General features: G+C 36.8%; 1 protein-coding gene across 4 annotated transcripts in view; it reads right to left on the bottom strand.

Moving 5' to 3' along the window:
* Positions 1-374: 374 nt before the first annotated feature.
* Positions 375-18,585, bottom strand: part of LOC102415205 (coiled-coil domain-containing protein 170) — a 38,478-nt gene continuing 20,267 nt past the window's right edge. For 3 of the 4 annotated variants that reach the window (XM_045162046.1, XM_044924857.2, XM_044924858.2), the window contains 7 exons: positions 16,972-17,228; positions 13,606-13,741; positions 11,474-11,782; positions 9,786-9,986; positions 3,426-3,653; positions 2,559-2,774; positions 375-953 (listed from right to left, as the gene is read on the bottom strand). In XM_045162046.1, the coding sequence (XP_045017981.1) occupies positions 792-953; positions 2,559-2,774; positions 3,426-3,653; positions 9,786-9,986; positions 11,474-11,782; positions 13,606-13,741; positions 16,972-17,228 (1,509 nt within the window). In that variant the 3' untranslated portion in view covers positions 375-791. The remainder of the gene's footprint in view (positions 954-2,558; positions 2,775-3,425; positions 3,654-9,785; positions 9,987-11,473; positions 11,783-13,605; positions 13,742-16,971; positions 17,229-18,585) is intronic. The other variant, XM_044924856.2, reaches the window with a different exon arrangement.

The following is an 18,585-nucleotide window of genomic DNA, read 5'->3' as shown; positions in this document are numbered from 1 at the left end:
ACTTTGGAAAATAAAGTGCAGGCCTTGCTCACCGAAGCTCGGTCTCCCCATGTCGTTCTTTCTCTTTCCTTTTCCTATTCAGGCTGATTCCATGGAGCTCAGGGGCTCTCTGCGTTCACTTTCCTGCCAGGGCTTCTAAGACCCACTCGAGAAGGTGCCTAAGGTGGGGCACCTTTCACGATTCAAGAGGGCGCCTGTGGCCTACGTGAACAGAGCAAGTCCCATGCTGGGGCTTTATTGGCTTTCTGCATAAACCAAGGAATACCAGCCTCTTTTTTCTCTCCTCTATTTTCTTAACTGCAAAATTCTTTCCTTATCTCTTTATCTATTCTTTAGCCAACGCTGTCCTCCCTAGGGAATCCCTGGATCCTGCTGGGGCTGGACCCCAGCACATATCTGATTTTCAAACTCTCAGTTAATCAAATAGATAAAATAGATTCAAATTATAGACTGTAACTTTACCTAGATTCATAAGGGGGCATACCCCAAAAAACCATTCATTCTAGACACAAGCCATTAACGTAGATACAAATATTCCAACTAAGGGTTAGTTCTGCTTAAAATACAGTTAATAAATATAATTAGACACTATACATTATAACAACAATCCAGACTAGACCACAAATAAATGTACAGAACATGATTGCAACAAAGAAAAGTGAATTGCCAAATATCAAAGGAGAGAACAGATTTAACTGAAAAGTTTCAAATGCATTTTATTTATAATGTAACCATATTCAAGATGCTAGAGGAAATGTCCATATTTGTGAGTTCTTGTTAGCAGAAATTCTTTATTCATTATCCTGTCCAGTCTCACACTCAGAAGCCATCTTTGATTTGTCAGATGCTTCATATACTTGTATAATAAGCCTTAGGTGATTGATGATTTTCTTGTCTGCTGTTTTCATGTTAAAGCCCAACATCTTCATAATAGTTTCTCGAAAGTCAACAAGCTACAAAGAACCACCCCCCCCCAAAATCAAGATATGTTATGAGTTTTGATCACCTTACTATATAAAATGAAATATTAAGAAATTTAGTTTTATTAAACATTTCTTTATGAAGTATAACATATTCTACATTCAAATATATTTTTAAGCTAAAAAAACTCTATTATAAGAAATCTAAACTTACTTTTGTATTTTAAGATTTGTTTTTAGTTTTACAATTTTATAGGATAAACTTAATTTTATTGCTGCTTGCTTTTCATCCATGAGGTAATTATTTTGGGGGCTTCTGATTTGCTGTAGGTAATAGAGTCCCCGAAGTACATATCTCTCTGCCCATTCTCTATAGTGATCAACAGGAGAGCAGATAAAATCATCCATAAATCATGCCTAAAGCACAAGTAGAGACTACCACAGACTTCATTCTGCATATATAAGTGGGGAAATAAATATTCTAAACCAGCAAAGGCTAGTTGAGAACCCAAGCTGGAGTATGCAGCTAGTTTCCTCCGGTGTCCCAGATACAGGACAGTTCACAAAGGAGGAAACACTAAAAACAAGTCTGAGAACTGGTGGATCAGAACACCGGTGTCTGTGGAAGGAAAAGAAAGGTGCATGAAAGTATGTGAGAGCAGGAAAGGCAGATCTAGAGGGCAAGGTTTCTGAGGAGGCTTAGTGATAAAGGAAAAGGAAAAAGCAAGCACTGGAAATTAGGGACTTATATAAACCAGAAAGTACTGCAGAAACAGACATCACATAAACCCCACTCCAAAATAAAAGGCTTGACTTCCTAAGTAAACTTTAAGAAGCTCCACTCACCATGTCAACAGAAGAGGGTGGTACTGAGTTAAGAAACCTAGTATGTAAACCCTGCCCCCTAAATACCCTAAAGTAGAAACACCTGAAATTGAGAGCGCAAGGCAATTAAAGGGATTTTAAAATGAATAGATAAATGGCAAATACACATTCAAAATTATGATGAGAAGAAAACAGAAAAGCACTAACATCCAAACTGTTCAGGGCTCTTAAGACCCTTTCTTGAGATTCTCTCTCCTGTCACAGAAACTCTAACCCTGTGGCTGTCAGTCAGACAGAAGTTCACTGAGAGATGCCAAGAAGAAATGGTGACAAAGGCCTTATATTGAAGATTCCAGGTGCTGATCCACAGCCCAGGTGCATCTCTGCCTTCTCGGAGCTCTGGTTGTTTAACTCTGATTCCACATGGCAATCAATTCTCTTTTGTCTAAGTTGCTGCTGCTTCTGCTGCTGCTAAGTCGCTTCAGTCGTGTCCGACTCTGTGCGACACCATAGACAGCAGGATCCCCCGTCCCTGGGATTCTCCAGGCAAGAACACTGGAGTGGGTTGCCATTTCCTTCTCCAATGCATGAAAGTGAAAAGTGAAAGTGAAGTCGCTCAGTTGTGTCCGACTCTTAGCGACCCCATGGACTGCAGCCTACCAGGCTCCTCTGTCCATGGGATTTTCCAGGCAAGAGTACTGGAGTGGGGTGCCATTGCCTTCTCCGTTGTCTAAGTTAGCGTAGTCTAAATTGAGGTGGGTGTTTATCACTTCAACTTAAAGAATTTTAATATAGTATTCAAAGAAAACAAACCTTTTCTTGTTTTCCCAGTACTTCTTCAAGTGTGCTCTTTGCTGTGCTGAGCTCAGGAGTGGCAGTTTCTAACACTTGATGGATCTTCTTTTTATCCCATCTTGCTTCTTGCTCATCAGAGTCTACTGTAGTTTTCAGATCTGTTTCCATAACTGCCTTCCCTTTCATTGCTTCAACTTTTGTTAGAGATTCCCTGAGCATCTCAATTGTTTTGTCCTATGAGGGTAGAGGTTGTGGGAAAGGGAGAAGACTATGATTAGATCTCTTCTAAGTAATAGACAGGCATGAAGCATGATAACTCATGCTTTTTTACTTTCTTCCTCTCTCTTTTTTTCTTTCTTTTACGAGCTAGATAATGTAGAAAAAGAAAATTCCACAATTTATGAATTAAGAGGACATTTCTCCACTATGTTCATCAATAACCAATAGTTACTGAGAACTTTTATTAACTAGGCATTTGGGATTTAAAGAGGTTTAACATATGTTCCATGTCCTCAAGAGTCTTAGTCTGTGGTAATCAAACACAGAAATAGAGAATAACTGGATACAGTAAGATTAAATATTCTTGATAAACAGGCAAAAAAAGTTGACCAGTAAGTGTCTAATGCATCTTTGGTTTCAGGCAAAAAATGTACTTTCGAAATACTACAACTAAGCTTGATATAGCGAAGATCCAAAGATACTCTGATTCTTAAGATGAGTGGTGGATTTACAACATCTAACTTTATTATCCTATATGTTCAATATTATATATATTATTTTTATGGGTGTAAAATAATTTTTTAAGTTCAATGAGAAACATACAGCAAAAACAGTAACAGAACAAAGCTTAAGTGAATTTTTGAAAGCCTCACGTCTTTTACTTACTTTAAGGACATTTACTCTTGTCAGTTGAGTTTTCATATTTTTATTTGACAATTTCAAGTCACTGAGCTGTTTCTGAAGTTTCTGAATTTTCTCCTCTAATCTTTGAGTTGTAACAGTCTGAAAATTCTGCTGAATATTCAGTAATGTTTCTTGCTTGTTGTCTTTCTCTAGCTGCTTAAATGTTTTGCCATGCTCATCCACCTGGGAAATCTTAGATGGAGAGTTTTCCTTTACAGAAATCAACAGTATTGAAATAAAGAAGCTATGCTTTAAGATGGTATTCCATACTAGCATACCAGATCTACTCTAGACTGATAAATTATAGACTTAATTCTTATATAAATAGGATAGTTTTCACCATAAATATGCATTATAATAATTCAGAAAATAAAATGTGACAGTAAAAGTGATGGCTTAATGCTAACAAAGGTACAGTTAAGCAGACAATTTATAAACACCACGTGATAGCATGTCTTAGTTCAACTTTTCTAATAAGGTATGATTAGGAAATAATAAAATATTTAGATAAAGGTTCAAGCAAAAAGATATCCTCTACAACATTATTTATAACATGAAGAAATACAAATGTCAAAAAATAATTAAATTACATGTGATTAATTAATACATTTCATGTATTAAGAATTAATATATTTCTTTTGTTTTTTTTTCCCTTAATATATACATTTTATTGAAGTTATAGTTGACCTACAGTATTTCAGGTAGACAGTAAGATGATTCAGTTATACATATACACATATATTATTTTTCAGATTATTTTCCATTATAGGTTATTACAAGATATTGACTACTGTTTCCTGTGCTATACAGTAAACCTTCATTGCTTGTTACATATCCATTCTTTTTTAAATTAGAAATCTAGGATTCCATTCAGATTAATACATTTCTTATAAATCAAGTTTTCAAAAATACTTACTAAGAGAAAATGCTAATGATATATTTAAATGAAAGAAGCAGGATGAAGAAAAATTATGCCTATCTCTGCTGCTGCTGCTGCTAAGTTGCTTCAGTCGTGTCCAACTCTATGCAACCCCATAGATGGCAGCCCACCAGGTTCCCCCATCCCTGGGATTCTCCAGGCAAGAACACTGGAGTGGGTTGCCATTTCCTTCTCCAGTGCATGAAAGTGAAAAATGAAAGGGAAGTCGCTCAATTGTGTCCCACTCTTCGCGACCACGTGGACTGCAGCCCACCAGGCTCCTCCGTCCATGGGATTTTCCAGGCAAGAGTACTGGAGTAGGGTGCCATTGCCTTCTCTGATGCTTATCTCAGTTATGTTAAAATATTCATGAAAAATAGTCATAGTAAAATATGCTATGCTAAGCTAAGTCACTTCAGTCGTGTCCGACTCTGTGCGACCCCATAAACGGCAGCCCACCAGGTTCCCCCATCCCTGGGATTCTCCAGGCAAGAACACTGGAGTGGGTTGCCATTTCCTTCTCCAGTGCATGAAAGTGAAAAGTGAAAGGGAAGTTGCTCAGTCGTGTCTGACTCCTAGTGACCCCATGGACTGCAGCCTACCAGGCTCCTCCGTCCATGGGATTTTCCAGGCAAGAGTACTGGAGTGGGGTGCCATTGCCTTCTCCAATAGTAAAATATACCTATATGTTAACACTGGTTATCTCAAAGTGGTAGAATTACTGGCTATTTTAATTGTATCCTTTCTACTATTTTGTACTTTATAAAGTTACTACCAGAAAAGAGAGAGATGGAGAAGAGGTGCAAATTTAATAAAGATACCACATCTTTTCATTATACATGAACTAAAAATTAATAAAATATATTTTAAAGAATCACTAGTTTTTCCAATAAGAAAATAGAAACTCCAGGCAAGGCTGGTTAAAGAAGGAAGAGAGGACTGCCCTGGTGGTCCAGTGGTTGAGAATCTGCCTGCCAATACAGGGGACACAGGTTTGATCCTTGGTCCTGGAATATTCCACGTGCATGGAGCAACTAAGCCATGTGCCACAACTACTAAGCCCACAAGCCGCAACTACTGAGCCAGTGTGCTGAAACTACTAAGCCCACTTGCTCTACAGCCCATGATATGCAGCAAGAGAAGCCACCTTAACAACAGGCTTGTGTAGCACAACTAGAGAATAGCCCCTGCCTGCTGCAACTAGAGAAAGCCTGCACCCAGCACTGAACACCCAGTGCAGCCAACAATAATAAATAAATAAATACATTTTTTTAACTTTTAAAAAAGGAAGAGAAAATGAAAATACTATTAGGAAAGAGAAACATACAGAACTAATGTACATAAATTAATTTTATAATGAGAAAAAAGTTACTTAAAATGTTATTACAAATGTCTTAATCCATTAAAAAAATAAAACAAGTAACATATTAAGGAATAAGAATGAGAATGGCACCATTTTTCTTAATAACACACTGGAAATCAGAAGACAATGAAGTAATGCCTTCAAATCTGTGTGAAAATAAAGTCTAAACCCAACTATCAACTGATCCTGAAGGTAAACAATAACAAAAAAAGACCGTGTAATTTAGTCAAAGAATTTTTTTCCCTCCAAGATACCATTTCTTAGAAATCTATTAGAAGATTTACCCCAGCAAAATAAGAAAGTTAATCAAAAGAAAGGAAGACAAAAGATTCAGCAAACAGTGCAACCTAACCAAGAGATTGGAGAAGAAAAGTCACAGGATTATAGCTGTGCCCAGGCCCACAGAGCGAACAGTCCAGACTGATGCAAGAGAATTAAGGAGTCTGGATGAGAAAGAATGGGAGATTTTTGTAGATTATAAGATCATCTGACATAGTATTGGGGAAAAATTAATAAGTGAATGTTGAAAATTATACATATGAAAATACAAGAAAACTATTAACTCTAGGAAAAATAACACACACTACTACAAGAAAGGAAATGTCACAAGAGTATAATACTGGGCATTTTGTAAACATTATTTAGTGTCATAGTGAAGTAAATGCTGATTATGGGTTTAGCTAAAAATACTGATATAGCTATACTGGGACAATAGAAGGTGGAGGGGGAAAGAGATAAACCTTCATCTATCATATAATAGGAAGTCAACAGATAATGTCTAAAACAAATAATTCAGGATATACCAATATAAGGGCTTCCCTGATAACTCAGCTGGTAAGAATCCACCTACAAGGCAGGAGATCCTGGTTCAATTCCTGGGTTGGGAAGATCCCCTGGAGGAGGGCATGACAACCCACTCCACTATTCTTGCCTGGAGAATCCCCATGTATTGAGGAACCTGGCAGGCTACATACAGTCCTTGGGGTTGCAAAGAGCTGGACATGACTCAGCTCCGAGTAAGCACAGCACAGCACACATAGCAGTATAAGTAAATCATTTAAGAAAATGGAGTTTACTACCAGAAGCAATAGCTAAAAAGGTTAAAAGTAGTTCCCTCTGGGAAATAGGATAGGTGGAAGTACAGAAGTGGGCTGCTGCTTTTCAATAGAAGACTCGTGGTATATTTAATTAAAAAAAATGTATGTATAATATATACATATAAGTGTAAAAGAAAAAAATTCTAAATAACTGCAGCTCAAAGAAGAAATGAAAATTAATAGAAAAATTATAAACACTTATAAAATACAGTGAAAGAACTTCATATAAAAATATACTGAACAACTTACAGAGGAATATTTACAGCTTTTGCTGTTTTTATGAATTAAAACAAGGGAACCCCCCACCAAAAAAGAGCATATTTACATAAGGAAAAAGAGAAACAAAGGGTATAGATTTAATAAAGGTACCGTATATTTTCATTATGTATACATCAAAACTAAACTGGTAAAATGTATATAAAAAAGAACCATTAGTTCTTTGGAACGATAAAATAGATGTCCCAGGCAAGTCTGGTTAAGGAGGAAAAAGAGAAAGTGAAAACACACAATATTAGCAAGGAGAAACATACAGAATGCATAGATATAGAAAACATGAAAAGAATTCTAAACACTACTTTGTAACTCAGTGGCAATAAGTTGAAAACCTAAAAGAAATACATTGTTTCCTATAAAACTATAATATTCAACTGTGTCAAGAAAACCCTAGAACTAAATTATTGGACTTAATAAGTAAATTCAGTAAGGTGGTACATGTGTGTGAGCTCAGCTGTGCAGTTGTGTCCGACTCTTTACAACCCATAGACTGTAGCCTGCCAGGCTTCTCTGTCCATGGGATTCTCCAGCCAAGAATACTGGCGTGGGTTGCCATTTCCTTCTCCACGGGATCTTCCTGACCCAGGGATTGAACCCAGGTCTCCGGCATTGCAGGTGGATTCTTTACATCTAAGTCACCAGGGAAGCCATTAAACTTTTAAACACTGAGGAAACTTCCTGGTGGTCCAGTGGATAGGACTCAGCACTCTCACTGCCAGGGCCCTGGATCTGATCTCTGGTCAGGGAACGAAAATCCTGCAAGCTATGTGGTGCAACCAAAGGGAAAAAAAATACTCATACACTGTATTGAACTCATACATTAATTGAACACATTTAGAACTCAATCCCATAGAGAGAGGGGGCTTCCCAGGTGGCGCTAGCGGTAAAGGATCTGCCTGCCAATGCAGTAGATGCAAAGAGATGCGGGTTCAATTCCTGGGTGGAGAAGATCCTCTGGACTAGGAAACGGCAACCCACTCCAGGATTCCTGCTGGAAAATTCCATGGACAGAGGGGCCTGGTGGGCTACAGTCCATGGGGTAGCCAAGTAGAACATAACTAAGTGACTGAGCGCACACACACCCACCATAGAGGGAGAAAGCACCAGTGTGGAAATACATATGTATGAACATACTTATTTCAGCATTATTTGTAGTGGCATAAAAAGCAGGAATAAGAGAATGACCATCAATAGTTCTTAATAGGGAACTGGTTAAATAAGTTATATATAGAGCATGGAATATTATGCAACTATAAAGGAATGAGTTAAACCTGTATCTTTTGATCTAAGGAAAGACCATGAAGTACTTACTTATCAAGTAAGATGAGTATTTTGACTAGTACAGTCCAAATTTTGTAAAAATGTCAACATTTACATATATGTATATACTCATATATTTCCATAATCACTGCAATAGTTATAGAAGATATAGACACACTGGTTACTGAGGTGAAATAGGCAGAAAGAGGGTTAGAGACGATTATTATTGTTTTCACCAAATCTTTTAGCATGGTTTCAAGGGTTGTGGAATGCATGTGCTATTTATATAGTCTTAAATTTTAACATATTGTATTTTAAAATATTTATGTGGAAATGAATCATTGTCAACTACATTTTCAAGAGCAGAGGTAGAAGCTGGATTCATCTTTGTGCTCTGGAGTGCATTGCCAATACCACTTTACCAAGTGCTGGAAGTTTTTAAAAACTGGGTGATCAAACCATATGGGATGAATGAATGAATGAATGGAATGACAGACTCAATAGTGGGTGAGTGAGTTTATACTCTGGGCACAACAAGTATAGAAATAGTATAGTATGGGTATGGGTATGACATGCAATTCTGTGAAAAGGTAGTGAAATAGAATCAAAATCTCCTGAAAAACATCCTACCTAATCCCATTCCACTTTTAGGATTGACTTTATAGATGCAGAGAAGCAAAAAATAGAAAAGGAAATGGTCTATAAGGTAATTATTGAGGAATTTCACCAACAGCTCCTTCCCTGACACAGTAGCTAAAATTCCATCTTTAGAGAGTCATTTCTTTGAATTCATTTCCCTCTAATCTTTTTTTAAAAGTATATTAAGAAGTATATTGTTTATTAACGTATATGGAATCTAGAAAAATAGTACTGATGCACCTATTTACAGAGAAGAAATGGAGATGCAGATGCAGAGTGTGGACTGGTGGACCCAGTGGAGGAAGGAGAGGGTAGGACAAATTGAGAAAGTAGCACTGACATATATACACTACCCTGTGTAAACAGGTAACGAGCAGGAAGCCGCTGTGTAACACAAGGAGCCCAGCCTGCCGCTCTGTGATGATCTAGAGGGGAGGAACGGGCGGGAGAGAGGCGCAAGAGGAAGGGAATATCTATATCACTATGACTGATTCACACTGATGTATGGCAGAGACCGCCACAACATTGTAAAGCGATTATCCTCCAATTTAAAAATATATATATAAACAAATGCCCTTATAATATCAAATGTGTACAGTAGAAAAATGGGAGATATGGAATAATGAGAGGTATTTTGATAAAATCAGAAGGTTCAAAATTTGTAGCAAAATGTCCTCCCTTTCCCACTATTAAAAAAGTACAAATAGTATTAATAGCTTTGAACATGTAAATGATATAAGATGATCATTTTCATTGTCAAAAAAATGCCTTATACTTCAAGAAATTCTTACTTTGTTCGTGTCCAAGTCTAATTTCCCTTGAAAAAGGTCATTAATAGAAATTTTTCCTTCCAGACATTTCAAGAGTCTTTTTTGTTCCATATACTTTTCCTCAGTGTCGGATAGTTCTCCAGCAGTTTCTTCAGCGTGATGAGATTGCTTCTCCAATCGTTTAGTGAACATCTGCATTTCCTGCTGGAGGACTTCAGCTCTCTGCAGGGAAAAAAAAATAGATAAAACACCCCAATGGTCCATGATTTCTATTTTCAAAACTATGTGCAAGTTCTACTTATATTAACATTGTAGTAATGAAATTAAAAGACTCTTACTCCTTGAAAGGAAAGTTATGACCAACCTAGACAGCATATTAAAAAGCAGAGACATTCCTTTACCAACAAAGGTCCATCTAGTCAAGGCTATGGTTTTTCCAGTGGTCATATATGGATGTGAGAGTTGGACTGTGAAGAAAGTTGAGTGCCGAAGAATTGATGCTTTTGAACTGTGGTGTTGGAGAAGACTCTTGAGAGTCCCTTGGACTGCAAGGAGATCCAACCAGTCCATCCTAAAGGAGATCAGTCCTGAGTGTTCATTGGAAGGACTGATGTTGAAGCTGAAACTCCTATACTTTGGCCACCTGATGTGAAGAGCTGACTCATTTGAAAAGACCCTGATGTTGGGAAAGATTGAAGGCAGGAGGAGAAAGGGACGACAGAGAATGAGATGGCTGGATGGCATCACCAACTCAATGGACATGAGTTTGAGTAAACTCTGGGAGTTGGTGATGGACAGGGAGGCTTGGCGTGCTGCAGTCCATGGGGTCCCAAAGAATTGGACACGACTGAGCGACTGAACTGAACACTAAGTTACTAAATAGATGAATGGGGAAGATGTTTAAGAAGACTCAACATGTATAAGCTGGTTTTAAAAAAAAGAAACAAAGGTTTGATATACAAAAATAAGACATTTTAGTGAATACTGAGAAATAAAATAGTATAATGAATTTTAAGAGAGAGTGTGTAAAAAAATTGTAACTGTACAATAAGCATACTACTTATGTTAGGTTTTACTAACTGAATTTAAGCAATACCTATTTTCACTTGAATGTTAGGATGATGAGTGATGAAATTTTACTACAATAATTTGAACATAACAGGAGATATATCCACTTGAACTTGCTGGATCAATCTTGACAGACGTGACCAGTAAATTCACACAAATGACTGACTTGATAATTTACTTCACTGCACTGACTAAACTGACCAGTGTTTGGTCATGACAGAAGCATTATCCTCACCACACCACTATTTTTAAGCTAACATTCATTGAGCTTACACTGACCTGTACTAAGCATTTATTATGTATTAATCCATTTAATCCTTACAACCATTCTGTGGTACACAAACTATATCCCCCCTAAACCCACTCCCACTCCTGCCAAAATTTACAAAACTGAGGCACAGAGAGCATAAATAACCTGCCCCAAAGCACACATTCAGTAATTGTAGAGCTGGAATTCATACCCGGCCTCTCTGCTCTTAAACACACTATATTACCCCTATTGTGATAATGGACATCTTCATCCCTCTTATCACTATAGTAATAAAAATAAAATCAGGGCCACAGGGTTCACTGACGACTAACATCAAAATCCACATCTTAAAACTAATTTGAAGGAGGAACTCATCCGTCGATACACTTACGGACTTCCAAGATTGCTCATTTGCACCAGTCTCCGGAAGGCTCTCTTTCACAGCTTCCTCTATGGCTGGTGTGGGCTCAGCACTGTTGCTGGGAAGGGCAGACAGCTGACTGAGGAATTTCTGAAAGTGGGATCGCGCTGTTTTAGTTTCCCAGTTGTATGAACGTGGAGGTCTGTCTAACTCAAGTATTTGTTTTTCCTCATGGATCAAATCTTGTTGACACTTATCCCAAATTTTCTGTCCATCTTTTGGTCCTTCAGAGCAAAAAGTGTTGTCTCTCTCAAAATTTTTGACCAGGATAGCGTCATCCTAAATATACCAACACACGTGTTAAAATTCTCATTTGGAATTTAGTATCGAGACATCTATTTCTGTCCTTTTGAAATATAAGTATAGTCATAATACAGAACTTGAGGAGAAAATGCTCTCTACAGAAACAAAGAGTTACAGAGTTATAAGAGAGACAAGAAAATACTCATAAGAGTAAACTAGAACATCAAGAGGTATTAAAATACCTCTTGGGGGGCATGTGGGAAGGGCAAAAAACCTGATGTTATGGAGAAAGTATTTTGAGAACACAGGAAGTTTAACTTAGAGAAGTAGCTATCCAACTGCTCCAGTTTATGAAGGAACTGTTTACAGAATATTTTGAGGTAATAAATGTAGAAGGAAAGATAGAATTTCGCAGCTCAGCATTTTGGTTCTGCTAACAAAATAACTGATTCAGGCAAGGATCATCAATGAATGCGAAGACTATTAGGTGCAAAGTTGGCAGGGAAATGGATATTTTCATAAAGACTTAATTATGATTATAGAACATCATTTAATAGTAACAGCTTTGATAATGTAAAAGTACAGATAAGTCACATTTCTTTCCCCCAACCTTTCCCTTGTAAGCGCCCTGCTTTCATTGTAAACAGGAAAAAATAGAAGATAACGCAATACTACTCCTTCACCCTCCCTCTCCCAGGAAGATTCTGCCTTTATAAATTCTTCTTTTCACCTTCAATTCTGAAAACTGAGTAAATAAGTTTGCTTTCTGGACTTTTTGTCATGTGAAACTTGGAGAGAGAAGGGAAGCTAGAGTTGTTGAAGTAATGATGGGTTTGTCTCACTAAAAGCCCAGGAAGAAAAAAAAAAAGAGGTAGAATAAAAGAGCAGAGGAAGAAAAGGTCAGCGCTACATAGACTGGTGTGGGAGAGTTTTTCAGAGATATGACAGAGAAGTGAAGAACATAGAAAGGGTTACTGTGAATTACTTGAAAGAGGTAATTAAAAATTGGAATTACTTTAAACTCTGAAAGTAGTTGCTGAATTTTTTAAGTGGAACCCTTCACATTAATTGGATCACGATGGAACGTATTTTACATTCAGAATATTATAAACCTGGAGAAGGGCATGGCAACCAACTCCAGCATTCTTGCCTCAAAAATTACACAGACAGAGAGGAGCCTGGCGGGCTACAGCCCATGGGGTTGCAAAGAGTTGGACATGACTGAAGAAACTTAGCGTGCATATGATAAACAATTATAGTCTACAGATTTCAGAATAAACTTTTACCACTTCCTTGACAATAATTCATCTCCCATCCTCCTTCAGCATTCCTCCATAAAACTTCTATTCATCCTGTGAATTGCTGTCTACTAGGGACCAGGCTAACCTCCTCCTTCTAAACCCAACTCATGCATACATCTAGATTTCAATATCCAGTGTGGATGATCCACCAGTTTAGTTTTGTGACCCTTGTGCCTCAGTTTCAATGACTTTCTTCACACTCCTACTCAATCCTTATACTCAAATCCAAAAACCCATATTTTGTCCGCAGCAAGAACTACCCCATACCAGAAATTTAAAACTTCAATATTTCACTCTCTAACCACTACTTCCTCCCAGTTCTCTCACAGCTCCATTCCCTCTAACCTCCTCTTTAGTATCACAGAGACCTTCAGATCTGCCTTGCACTTTGTCTCCATACTTCAGAAACGCTTTCAGTTCACTGTGCTGTACTGCTTCCTTTTATCCTCCACAAGAAGAGGACCAACAAACCACTCAACATTTGCCAATTATCTCCTGGAATAACATAAAGTAACAAAAATCCTTTTTCTTCAAAAATCAATCCAAATTTGTTCTCACCTTTGTCATGAAACTATCCAAGGAATCTTCTTGTTCTTTCATACTCATATATGGGGAGAACCTGTTAGCACCTGCTAACTTTTTCTCCAAAAGGTCTGCTTTTCGCTCTGCTCTTTTTCTTTCAATCAGATGTACTCTGTGTAAGATATTGGTAGGTAACAATATCATGAAACCAATTTTTCAAACTTCAAATAATAACAAGAAATATCCCCACTTAAATTAAATATGTGTACCAAATAAAAATGTATTCCTTATGAAAAGAGCTGTGCAAGTTCCTGGCTTAATTCTAGAAAGAGATGAGAAAAGGCAGAGAAATGGAGAGAATGATTCCATGTTAAGTCTGTAGTAGTTCCCCTGGGAGAGGTCAATCTTGAAACCACTCTTTTTCAAGAGGAAATTTAAGTATGAATATGTCTCTGCTACTATGATAATATCGTGATGATCAGGAGGTTCCACATGGGTACAATTACCATGGGCCTGTATTTGCAAGTTCCATATCCATGGATTCAAGCAGCCATGGATTGAAACTATTCAAAAAAATTTTTTTCAGAAAGTTCCAAAAGGCAAAAATTAAATTTATCTTACATAAGCAACCATTTACATAGGATTAGCTATTACAAGTAATCTAGAGTTGATTTAAAGTACACAAGAGATGTGCATAGGTTATATGCAAATACTGTACTATTTTATATAAGGGATTTAGCATGTGCAGATTTTGGTACTCTCAGGGGTCCTAGAACCATCCCCTGCAGACACTGAGGCACAAGGGATGAAGGACAACTGTATTCCCATTTTAGTAATACCCGCATGGGCTCTTTAACTGAATCCCTGAATAGAGTTTCAAGAAAAGTAAAGGAATTAGAAATGGAACAACAGAAAACAGCATATGTAAAAACTTGTTTTATTATCAAACACAAACAACTAATTATTTGGTTCTTGTTTTGATTAACAATTGATAGGTTTGGTAATATTTTCTACCTTGAAGCTAAGTTAAAGCTTCAGTCTACCTTCCATGTTTGTTATATTCTTCTCTATAGAAGATTTGCATCCTACAGAATTAGTGAATATGGGTCAGGTCAAAGAAAATATCTGAATTATCTAAGAGAAAATATAATTCAATAAAATTATATTGGAGACATGTAGGTCACACTCAAAAGGTCATTCCTTGTAATTATAGCCTTAGAATGACAGTAGACACAGAATGAGATAGAAACAATACTTTAAAAAATACTTCCCAAGAATTTTTGTAACCTGATGAAAAACATCAATTGATAGATTAAGTAAATTCTGCAAATCCAAAGTAGGAGAGATACAAAGGTGGCCACACCAAGACATATCATCAAATTTCTACCAATTAAAAGTCAGATAAAAAGCATATATTACCTTCTAACATATAGCTATAAGACTGAACACTGGCTTTTCAAAGTAAGTCAGTCAAAGTAAGTCAGTTAGAAGATAACTGAAGAACACTTTAGAGTGCAGAAAGAAAAAATACTGGCAACCTAGAGTTCTCAGTAAAAACAAACAAACAAACAAAAACCTTTCAGAAGGAAGAATGAAAAAATTCATCCTTAGAAGAACTGCATTAAATTGCAGAAAAATTACAGGCAATTTTTCAGGATAAAGGAAAACGATCCCTGGTGGCTACACAGGAATGAACAGCACCAGGAGTGAGTGTGGGGGTCAATAGAAATTAATACTGAAAATTAATATCTTATGAGATTTACAACATTTGGAAAAGTAAAATGTATCATAACAATAGTACAGGAGCATAAGATGGGTAAGTAGAGTTACATTGTTAGATTTCTATTTTCGGATAACAGCACTAATCTAGACTTTAATTGTAATCAGAAGGTCTAAGGTAAAAAGTTAATGATAATTTAAAAGATACTTAAAAATAACACAGGAGAAAAATAGTAATAAAAACTTGATTAATCTAAAAGAAAATGGTGGGGACTTCCCTGGTGGTCCAGTGGTTAAGAATCCACCTGCCAATTCAGGGGACACAGGTTTGACCTCTGGTCTGAGAAGATTCCATTTGCCATGGGGCAACTCAGCCTGTGTGCCACAACAATTGAGCCCATAAGCCACAACTACTGAAGCCCACATACCTACAAGAAAAGCCACCACAAAGAGAAGCCCACACATCGCAACTAGAGAGTAGCCTCTGCTCACTGCAACTAGAGTAAGCCTGCACACAGCAGTGAAGAACCAGCCAGCCAAAAATAAATGAACAAACAGTCAAAATGGATCAAAGATACAGTTTTAAGTATTAAAACAGTAACTATTAAAATAAAACATGTGTAAATCTTTGTGATACGAGATTAGGTTTCTTTGCTATAACACCAAAGACACAAAATGACAAAAGAAAAAAAAGGTAAGCTTCATCAAAACTTTTTGGAAAACAGCCTGGAAGTCCCTCAGAAGTAACCTCAAAAAGTTAAACATAGAGTTACTTTGTCATGTCATGTGATGTGAAGTCGCTCAGTCGTGTCTGACTCTTTGGGACCCCATGGACTGTAGCCCACCAGGCTCCTCCATCCATGGGATTCTCCAGTCAAGAATACTGGAATGGATTGCCATTTCCTTCTCCAGGGGATCTTCCTGACCCAGGGATTGAACCCAGATCTCCCGCGTTACAGGCAGACTGCTTTAACCTCTAGGCCACCAGGGAAGAGTTACTTTACAACCCAGCGATTCTACTCCTAAGGCATTTAACTAAGAGAAATAAAACTTACAGTCATGTAAGAGTTCACACAACAATGTACATAGCAGCTCATTCATAAAGTCCCTTGCAAAGGAAGCAGCCCAATGTTCCATCAACTGATGAATGGACAAACAAAATGTGGTATAACCTTGTAACAGAAATTATTCAGTCATAAAAAAATTAAGTACTGATTCAGGCTAAACATTGATGTATCTTGAAAACATTGTGCTAAATTAAAGAAGTTAGACACAGAGGCCATATATTGTAACATTTCATTCATATGAAATGTCCAGAAAAGGCAAGCCCAAAGAGAAAGACGTAGACTGCTGGTTGTCAGAAACTGGAGAGAGTGGATTGGGGAGTAACTACTAGTAGACATGGATTTTTTTAGGGGTTGATGAAAGTGTTCTAGAATTAGAGTGTGTGATGCTTGTACAACCTTGTGAATATACTAAAAACTACTAAATTGTATGCTGCAAAAGGGTGAATTTTAATGAAATGGAAATTATATCTCAATTAAAAATTTAATTTTGAGTCAGGCATGTTAAATTTTATTAGATTTAAATTCTGTGATCAGTCAGGAATATGAAGTTCATATAATATTTGCAAGCTTATGAAAAATGAATGAAATTTTGAAAACAAACTAGAAAATTCCCTACCTTAGAAGATTTTCTAGTTCTGTAATTCTTTCAGTTAGATCCCAGTTGCCTCTTTCAAGACTCTGAATACTGGTGTTTTTCAAAGATTTAATTCTGGTTAGAGAAGCAATAAGTTCCTCTAAGCCTTTGATATCGTCTTTCAGGGACATTATCTGGAATGACTGTTGCACATTATTTTCTTTGTAAGTTTCTAGCTCACTCTTCATCTCTTGCAATGAAGTTTCTTTTATGAAAAGTTTGTTTCGAAGATTTCTTAGCTAATGAGAAAAGGAAAGTGTTATTTTAAGGTCATTTATAATTTTGGTTTTAGAAAATCCATGATTTTAAATCATTATGAGCATTTAAATTATACATTATACAACAAAATGAGGATTTTTGAATCTCCTAACAGTAGATTCCAATATTAAATACATTAAAAAAAACTTATTAGGGCTTCCCTGGTGGTCCAGTGGTTAAGAATCTGTCTTGCAATGCAGGGGACATGGGTTTGATTCCTGGTCTGAGAAGATCCCCAAAATGCTGCGAGGTGATAAAGCCTGTGAGCCACAACTAGAGAAAGCCTGTGCGCAGCAACAAAAGACCCAGCATTGCCAAAAATAAATTAATTAATTTAAAAAATCATATCAAATTGACACAAAGGATTTGGAATAAATAATTTTAATCTCATCAGCATTAAACTTATGGTTCCCAAGGGATAAGGAGGAGAGGGATAAATTGGGAGACTGAATCTGACATATACACACTACTATATAGAAAATAGATAATAAGGACCTACTGTATAGCACAGGGACCTCTAATCAATATTCTATAATGACCTATATAGGAAAATAATCTAAAAAAGAGTAGACACATGTATAACTGATCCACTTTGCTGTACACCTGAAATTAACCCAACATTGTAAATTAACTATAATAAAATTTTTTTAAAAAGATAGTTTGATACATGTAGTGGAATATTCAGGAAAGTCTGAAAAAATTACAGCTTGTATAATGAAAAACTGTGATTGAGAAATATTTTGATTAAAAAGTCATGACTTTATGAATTACAAAAGAAAACAAAAACACCACTCTTGCCTTACAGGCATACCTCAGAGATACGATAGACCACTGATCCATGGAGACTGAATTAGCAGGTATGGAAACAAATTTAACCTCATTGTACATCTCCATCAGAGCTCTTGGGTGACCAAGAGCAATAATATTTTGAAATGACTCTTTTTTTCTCTCAACAGTAAAACTCAACAGCAGGTTTAAAACACTCAGTTACCCCATGTTGTAAACAAATGTGCTGTTATCCAGGTTTTGTTGTTCAATTTACAGAGCACAAGCAAAGTAGATTTAGAATAATTCTCAAGGGTTCTAAGACTGGGATTGATCATTGTCTTCAAATGAAAGTCACCAGCTGCATTAGCCTCTAACCAGAGAGTCAGCCTGTCCTTTGAAGCTTTGAAGCCAGAAACCAACTTCTCCTCTCTAGCTATGAAAGCCCTAGATGGCATCTTCTTTCAACAAGAGGCTGTTTTGTCTACATTGAAAATCTGTTGTTTAGTGTGGCCACCTTCATTTTGACCTTAGCCAGATGGTCTGGATCTTATTGCAGCTACTATGTCAGCA

Source organism: Bubalus bubalis, chromosome 11, assembly GCF_019923935.1.
Source record: "Bubalus bubalis isolate 160015118507 breed Murrah chromosome 11, NDDB_SH_1, whole genome shotgun sequence".
Classification (NCBI taxonomy): Eukaryota; Metazoa; Chordata; class Mammalia; order Artiodactyla; family Bovidae; genus Bubalus; species Bubalus bubalis.
Note: the sequence above shows the minus strand (reverse complement) of the source record. Positions and strands in the feature narration are given on the sequence as shown.